Below are 8869 nucleotides of genomic sequence, written 5' to 3'. Positions count from 1 at the left end.
TTTTTGACGAAATAGTTTGAAATTTTTAACGTTGTCATGAATTAAGACATACTTCAATATACTATGGAAAAAAAATCATGAAATCACGCGCATGCACGTGCGCCTTGCTCTGATTGGCTGAAACTTTAAATGGCTATATCTTCTTTATTTTTTGACGAAATGCTTTGAAATTTTAAACATAGTCTTGCATTAGGATATCCTGCAATATGATATACAAAAAATTTCAACAAATCACGCGCATGCACGTGAGCTGCAACCTGATTGGCCGAAACTTTAAATGGCTATATCTCCTTTGTTTTTTGACGAAATGCTTTGAAATTTAAAATATGTTCATGCATTGGGATATCCTACAATATCATGTAGAAAAAAATCATGAAATCACGCGCATGCACGTGTGCTGCAATCTGATTGGCTGAAACTTGAAATGGCTATAATTACCTTGGTTTTCAACCAAACAGGATGGGATTTAGAATATAGATAGATATAAGGGCCTCCTACAAGAAGGTATGGTCATCATGCACGTGCACGCACGTGCGTACATTTGGAACGAGTGAAATTAAAAATACACTTGAATGAGTGATTTTTTATACTTTTGGACTAAATGGTTTAATATATAGTATATTTAAATATATAGAAAATTGTAGACAAGATGATATGATCATTGCGCACGTGCATTCACATGCGCACGCCTGCAATGTTAAAATTTGAATATAATTGGTATCCCTCTGGGAAAACGTTGTTAAAGGCAAAAATGCACAGATGTTGTCTTATGTAATAAGGCTTACATGGAATATGGCACCAAAAGGGAGTTGGGGAGCGTTTGGGGAACATCTGTAACGGTTCCCGTTACAATTAGCACTAGTTTCTTATGGGTTGGAGGATGCAGATAGCTTTCAAATTTTACAAAGTTAATTTTTGGGTCTAAAATCCAGATTTATAAAAAAAAAAGACCAAGAAGAGTCTTTCAATTAAAATCATCTAAGGGAAAAACTGGGTAAAAGTGGGAGACCAGCCTCCTACATATTTGTGCCAGTACGACGAATGTCGTTGAATTTCCCCTGCTTTAAATTTTTAATTGCTTTGTTCGGAAAAGTTATACTGAAAAAAAAGATTTTAAATACATGGTTTCTGTCTTGAAATATAAGCGATATTTTGCCGAGGGTAAAAACGTGATAGAGGGCGAGGCTTGCCGAACCTTCTACATGTATCATGTTTTCGGGCCGATCCCAAATATCGCGTATATTTCAAGACAATTACCATGTATTTTGTTTATCCTGCAACTTAGTAATAAAGAACACAAGTAAGAAAGTACAATATATGGACTATGAATTTCTTAAAAAATAAATCATTGTTTACATTAAAACTATTTGTGGTTTCCCTATCTACTCGACTGTGCAGAAAATGACGTCAAAGTCACGGACTAACAATTTTTCGTAGCACTTGATCATAGCAAATTAAATAATTTTGGTGCTCCAATTAAAAAAAAAATCAATTGGTGAGAAATAAAATGCAGAAAATAAAAAAAACAAACAACAAAAACATTATTACTATTTAGGACATTTAATTAATTAGAGGCCTACTTATCATTCTTCGTACATTGTATTACAAAAATCATGCATTGTCGGGTAGAACGATTAATGTAGTCAGTATGTCCCAGATAGAGAGAGAGAGGGGGGGTAGGGATTGTCCGTTCCCCTTTCTGCATTGATTATGTGATTTATATATCAGTGAATTATTATAAGTGATGATATATAAAGAGCTGAGAGTGGTTTAAAAGTAAGTTCCGACATTGCTTATAATAAATTTTAACATATATATAAAAGCAATCAACTTGTCTTCAGTCTTTTTCAGATTATTATCGTATCCACTGCGTTATCCAAGTGTTATCCAAATGTTATCGCAAATATTCCTTGAATGTATGCACTTCCTATCGAGAAAAAGATGCGTTGAGAGACTAAAAGTATTATTCTGACTTCAGTTCAGTTAAATCTTTGTCCTCCCCCCTTTTTTCTTCGCCAATACATAAAAAAAAACATTAAACGTACTTAGGTGAATGTTGTTTGCCTTTCATTTTTAAAATACGAATTTGTGTGATATTTATCATTTCATATTGAATATATAATTACATAGTCATATGTATATTAACCGTTACAGAACAAATGCACCCCCTTCCAAAAAAAAAAAAAATAATAGAGCTACTGTGAGCACTGAGCGGAATTCTAGCCCTATATTTCCTTTTTGTGTCAAAAATATACTTCGGGTAAATATCTTTGCCAAAAATTGGAAAAGGCGGAAGTATTCATTCAACGAAGTAAGGGTATTGCTCGAAAATACACAAATGTTTAAATTGGTTTTAATATAATTAACATTGTGAAAATCAGAAAGATGGCAGGGAAAAACAAATTTTTTTTTTACCCTGTCTACTGATTGTCAATAGAAGCATTGTATAAAGCATGTAAAATAAATCATTTTATTTTTTTGATTTTCGTCTAAAGACTTAAGTGGTCGTGAAAACATTTTGCTAATACATGAAGATGTTTATACTTTAAGAAAAATGGTTTCTTAACAAACCCGTATGTCAAGGTCTGAATCCCCACATTTTTCGTCACAATAGGTTATAACATATATGAACAATTATATCTTGATTGGAGATTATGATCGAAATCATAGTGAACTGCGTGTGTTTTATGAAAAAAAAATATAACTGGATATCACTCATAAATTCCCAATAATTTAACCTTCCCCTCTTGTTTTGTTGCGGTTTTTACTCTTTTTAGGATGTTACAAATTTACGTTATTTTTTTTACAAAGCACTTCTCAATTACATTTGTCGAAAATTTCCGATGTATTAAAAATTTGGATGATATTTCATGTAATTAATAATTTCCTTAATCATCATTTTTTTCAATTTGTTCTATGTTTTGATTCATTTTTTTAAACAAACTGTCCGAACCTACACTATTATGCAGAAGGATAATTATCTCACGCTTCAACCCACCTGTGGTGAGAGATCTGAGCAATAATATAACCACGCAAAAGAAAACTTTAACGATTGTTACTTGATTTACAAGGAGCTCAAGTCAAAAAGTATAAAAATTGGCCTGTTTTCAAAATAAGACAATTTTGCCTCTGGATATATCTACAGACTATATATTTTTTTTTCAAAACAACTTTCTTGTTTCAATGTCCTTTACTTTTTCCTGCATTCAAAATTGCATAAGTATATGGATGAATTTCGAACGTTTTACGGAACGTCATGATGACGTTGTGAATTTTAACACCTCTGAGTTCTCATAAATAAAGTGATTGATATTTACTGAGTATTTCACAAAAAATGTATATTCTAATATATTACAGAGAGTACTTTGATATTTTGTGAATGAAATATTTATAACATTGAAATCATAACATCAGGTATAAACAAGCTTATGTTCATGTACTGTTGAAAATGACAGCGTGTCCGATCAGCATGTGCAAATCGTGGTACGTAAAATATTTAAATAACGATTAATCAAAGTTTTCATAATAATACCTTGATCGATAATTATCACAAACGTTATGTATTTGATATATTAATCAACCTGTATCAAGCCTTCAAAATAACTTTAAAAAACCTAAAAATGATAGCATTATTTCAGTTACGGTAAAAGGTACTTCAACGGACACAGATTTCTATAATATTACGACTTATATATTTCAATAGCATTTCACACAAAAATAAATTAAAAATCTAAATGCGGGTCCAATTCTTCACAGAGAATTTCAAGCAAATCGCGGCTTTCATTTTAGTTAGAAAATTCACATCTCTTAGATTTTTCTTACTTGTGTTGGAGTTTTCTTGATTTATTATGAAGGTTTCAACATAGTTAAATTTCAAATCAATAAATTGTGGGTCATTGTTGAATAGGACTTCAGTTTCTACGATAGGCCTGGTTGTTACTGATTGAGATTCTGAAATTTCTGCAGAGGGGGTTCCAATTCACTCACTATAATATCCGATAAATATTCATCAAAAGCAACATCAAGAATAGGAATTAATTCGAGTGGTACAGGAGGGGGCAAACTTTCGTCATGCGTTGGAACTACCGGTATTTGTTAACTGGTGTTCACTTCTTTTGCTCTTCTTTTTAGACAAACTTGCAAACTTTAACCGGCTTTGAAAGTCAATTCGCTTAAAAGGCTGAAATCTTGTATGCAGACATACTTTACTCAAATCAAAGATTTATAAATACACTTTACAGCATTGTCACAATTCAATTCCCAAGAGTCAGATCTAACTTTCAATGATTGACTTCACGTTCATATTGTTCTCATCTCTTCTTGAATCCTTCTCCTTTTTTGAGGGGGGGGGGGGGTAATAATATCATTCAGTACTACGAGTGTGGGATAGTGAAATTCCACCTCGGAGACAAAAATCACGGTCTAGGACGGTACTTTGTCGAGTCCTAGACCGTGAATCTTGTCCCCGAGGTGGAATTTTACTTTCTCACATGAGTTTGTAATGAATGATTATTTTTCTCGCATCAAAAATAGTGCCCTTTAAAAAGTGAAAAAAACACCAATATTTTAAATGAAAATAAGTTTATTTTAATACGTTAAATGTCAACATTTAGAGTACATGTAGTATTTTTTCAACATTGTTACAATATCTTCATATAAATACGAAATGTTAACGTTATCGTTCGCGGCGTCATAATATTCAGTATGAGACAGAAAAATCTCACACTGCAATCTCTCACCGGACAAGTCAATCTAACACAGGTGGCTATGCGAAAATAACTGTCTTTCATCTTTCTGTAATTATTTAGTTCAATCTATCTGATTATTCTTAATACATGAAAACTAGACAACGATTTATGGTCTGGATAATTGTTATCATCACACCCTGCAAAGTATTTAGAATAGCAATCTTATAATAAAAGTTTACAACTTTTTGCTACAAATTGTATACATGTTCTCCATTTTGAGTACATCTGAACATATGTCATTACTGATAATATTTTCATTTACGTCGTGGTATATTATAACTTCACCAGCATTTTGCAATATTATAATTTTAAATCAATATGCTAACTTATAGTGTTTAGCTGTTTTTGGTATCATCTCGGAAAAAAAATTGTTTCTCATAATTCATTAGTTTCAATGCAAACTTAATTAAAATACTTAATTCACAAAATGAATATGATTTCTTAATATCTTAAGTTATAGACATTCTGTACGCCTTGTTTCCCCATCTTTTTTGTGAGGTATTAATGACGTTTAGTCTGCAGAAAAAGAAACATTTTATGTAACGATGGTAAACGTGTTAACGATCAAAAGCATATTTCATTAAATGTAAAGGATTTTTATTGAATTCAAAAGCCTGAAAAATCCAACATACTTGCGAAGTGTTGCTGTCTCGTTTAACATCTTTACGGAGAAAATAACATTTTTTTCCAAATTTCTTCAAATTATAGTTTGGAATGAATCAAATACCTCGGCTATCAGAGGCTGTGTATGTAGGACTGTGTCGTGAAGTAGGGAGTCCTACAGAAGTGAGGATCAGGAGAGAAGTGATGGACATTGATGAGGTTGTGAATAAACCTATTTATATCCTGCGGGGACTAGACAGAATGTTGAGTGGAAGTAAACGTGAGGGATTCAGATTAAGGACTTCAGATATGGATTGGATGTTATGGCCTCCAGACCACAAGGTTATCTGTGATCTCTCTCAGATCAGTCTCTACCGTGTTCCACAACACACCGTGATTCTGATAGAGTGTGATGATCTACCACCGGGATTTACCAGACTTAATCTGATTACTCCTTCAAATGACGAAATAGTCAGATCATCCTGTGTGTTTATGAATGGCAAAGTTTATATTTCTAGTGCATTATTCCGTGATACCCATGGACAAAGTCTCAATTCCTGGTCTGGCCTCTCTTCTGTTCATCATGGACCGTGTTCTACAAATATACTTGGCCACGTTGAAGCTGACTATGCTTTTTGTTTCCAATCACATCACTGGCCAACATTAGCTCAACCATGGATACATAGATGTCGTCAAGAGGGTTGGCCATCCGAATTTGTTCTATCGAAAATATTAAGCAGAGGAGTACACGTTGTTCCTATCGGCAGCTCACCTGAAAATGGGGAAGAATGGAGAATGTCATTCTCACAAGCTGAACAAATACGTGTTTACTCAATGAATCACTGTCAGTTTTTGTGTTACGGTCTTCTCAAAATTTTTCTTAAAGAAGTAATTAATATGCTTAATAATGCAACTACTCTATGTTCATATTTCATAAAAACAATTGTATTTTGGGTAATTCAGAATGATGGTTCCCTAATCTGGACACCTAATAACTTGGTATTTTATTTCTGGAAATGTTTTCAATTATTATTACACTGGGTACACATTGGGGAATGTCCAAACTTTTTCATTCCTCAAAACAACATGTTTAGAGTGAAAGTAGTCGGTTCTGCACAATCATCACTATTCAGTCAGTTGTATGATTTGTATTGTAAGGGTATATCATGTCTTTTATTGAGTCAAACCCTTAGACCTTATCTCAGTAAGGTTATTTTATACAGAACTATTAGAGTTTGTACAGACGAGGACAGCTTCATATCTAGCACGGAGTTAGAAATCAGTTTCTTTAAAGAACTAGAGACAGGTGTTCCTATCCATAGCATTGAGGAATTCCAAGTTTATTTAATAAACATTAAGAACATAATTTTTGGAACCTTACTACCACATCAGAAAGTTACCGTACAGTATTTAACAACAGATGTCTTACGTAGCGGCGCCTTCTTAATTCAAAATAAAATTCTTCCAAATAAATATCGCAATAAGTTTTATTACAAAGCATATAAAATATTAACGTTGCTTTTGGTATCTTCCACGTTTGGTTGTGTGTCAGACATTCTTTATCATGCTATGTACTTTTACAGAGCACGTAGGTATGAACTTTCACTCAGTATTTTACAAAAAGCACGGGGGAGAATGTCACTACAACATGTTATGTATAGCACTATAAATGTAAATAAGTACAGACAGTGCATGGCTGGGTTGCCCCTGGATAAAATAATAAGAATAGCTGTAGTTAAAGAAATAAAGTTACAAAATCAGAACACTTACATCGATGAGGTAGTGTTAGAGCAGGTGATCAGTAGGAAGAATGGCATGCCTGTATTATTGATACCACCACTAGTGATGTTAAACATGTTGTTTATACTGAATCACCACAGACTGGGTGACACAGTCAGGTCACAACAATCTCTAAAGGATCTACAGACTCTGATGCTCTATGATGACTGTGTAAATGTACCAAATGATTTTAGAGATATTTCATGGCAAATACTTGGTATCTGTCAACAAATCTGTGGGGACTATTTTGGAGCGTTGTATTGCTATCAATCTTCGCTACGAGAAAGACCATCACACAAGATTCAGGACGCAACACTGTTAAGATTGAGCACACTTCCCCGAACAGAGTTTTAACTATTTTAATTTATTATATCAAAGTTAAATGTGTATTTAAGCTACTTTTCTTAAGGATTCTTTTTTTTTTTATTACAGACTTGATGTATATTTGTGTTATATATTTCTTCCATTTTGATATTTCCAGATTTTGACTTTAAAGACTGTCAGATTAACTCGGAAAGTATACGTATATGTATTTATTTTTTATGCTTAATTACAACTCATTTCAATTGAATAATTTAATTTTAGTTATTTTTAATTACCTGCTGTTTGTCTGTCCATCCAATATTCTGTATAAACTTTTCACTTTTTCAACTTCTTCAATAATCACTTGATCATTTTTTTTTTACCAAAGTTGATTCAAGAACCTTTCCCTTAGTAAAGGAATTTTTAGAATTGAATGAAGGGCCTGCCCCCTCCGAAATGTTCAAGGAGTACTGTTGCAAAAATATTGTAGCACCATTAAAATTTTATTCATAAAGAACAGCATGAACAGAAAGAACCACAACGTGTTGTTTATACTGAATTACCACAGACTGGGTGAGATAAGTAGGTCACAACAATCTCTACAGCATCTACACACTCTGCTGCTCTATGATAATGGGATTAATGTACATGTACACCTCAGAGTACTCACCTTCCTGGCAAGTACTGGGTATCTGTCAACAGATCTGTTGGGATTGTTTGGGATCACTGGATTCTTATCAATCTTCGTTACAACAAATACCATTCCATAAGATTCAGGATGCGACAATATCAAGAATTAACTCACTTACTCATCAAGAAGTGTAATTTTAAAAGAAATTGATATTGCATTGATTGATTTAAAAGTGTACTTTTAACATTTTTTTAAACAGAAAATTTTGGGGTTTTTTTCCTCTAATTTTACTTATCAGTTGTATCTTTTGTTTCAAATGGGTGAGATTTCTTTTCTATATTAGGGTAAATTATATCTTTCTTACATTATAAATAAAATGATATTATAGATATTATGTTATTTGATGTATATTTAGATGAACTCGAGGTATACTACATACAATGAGTTCCATTCAATACTGAAATAAAAAAGAAAAAAATATATATTTTTGACAATTTGAAATTTCCTTCCATGTAATATTTTCAAAACATAACGTAAAGATTATCGGGATATGTACGAAAATCTATGTTTTGTACGATTGGGTATACTTTGAAATTTTGTCAGAAGTCGGTCTGCTTAAAAATTTTACATTTTGAATTTCTTTTTAAGGACCACTGAGGCAATTTTAATCAAAGTTGATTCAAAATATGGTGGCGTCTTACAAATCCGATTTCGAAGAACACCCAGGCAAAAAAAAAAATGAAATGGAAACTTCCAATGGCGGAACATATTCTAAATTGTTCAAATCATATACCCCTTCTTGGGG

General features: G+C 32.7%; 1 protein-coding gene across 1 annotated transcript; it reads left to right on the top strand.

Moving 5' to 3' along the window:
* The first annotated feature begins 5457 nt into the window (after positions 1-5457).
* On the top strand, positions 5458-7649 carry LOC134252210 (uncharacterized). The gene has a single exon (XM_062734633.1). The coding sequence runs from the start codon at positions 5463-5465 to the stop codon at positions 7482-7484; it is 2022 nt and encodes a 673-aa protein (XP_062590617.1). The 5' UTR covers positions 5458-5462; the 3' UTR covers positions 7485-7649.
* The last annotated feature ends 1220 nt before the right edge of the window (positions 7650-8869 follow it).

Source organism: Saccostrea cucullata, unplaced genomic scaffold (genome assembly GCF_032062105.1).
Source record: "Saccostrea cucullata isolate Sc308-1 unplaced genomic scaffold, CSIRO_AGI_Scuc_v1 ctg19440, whole genome shotgun sequence".
NCBI classification, from domain to species: Eukaryota; Metazoa; Mollusca; class Bivalvia; order Ostreida; family Ostreidae; genus Saccostrea; species Saccostrea cuccullata.
Note: the sequence above shows the minus strand (reverse complement) of the source record. Positions and strands in the feature narration are given on the sequence as shown.

Bases quoted from the DNA above. Each gene is read 5' to 3' on its own strand.
- LOC134252210 (XM_062734633.1), top strand. From the start codon at position 5,463: ATGAATCAAATACCTCGGCTATCAGAGGCTGTGTATGTAGGACTGTGT.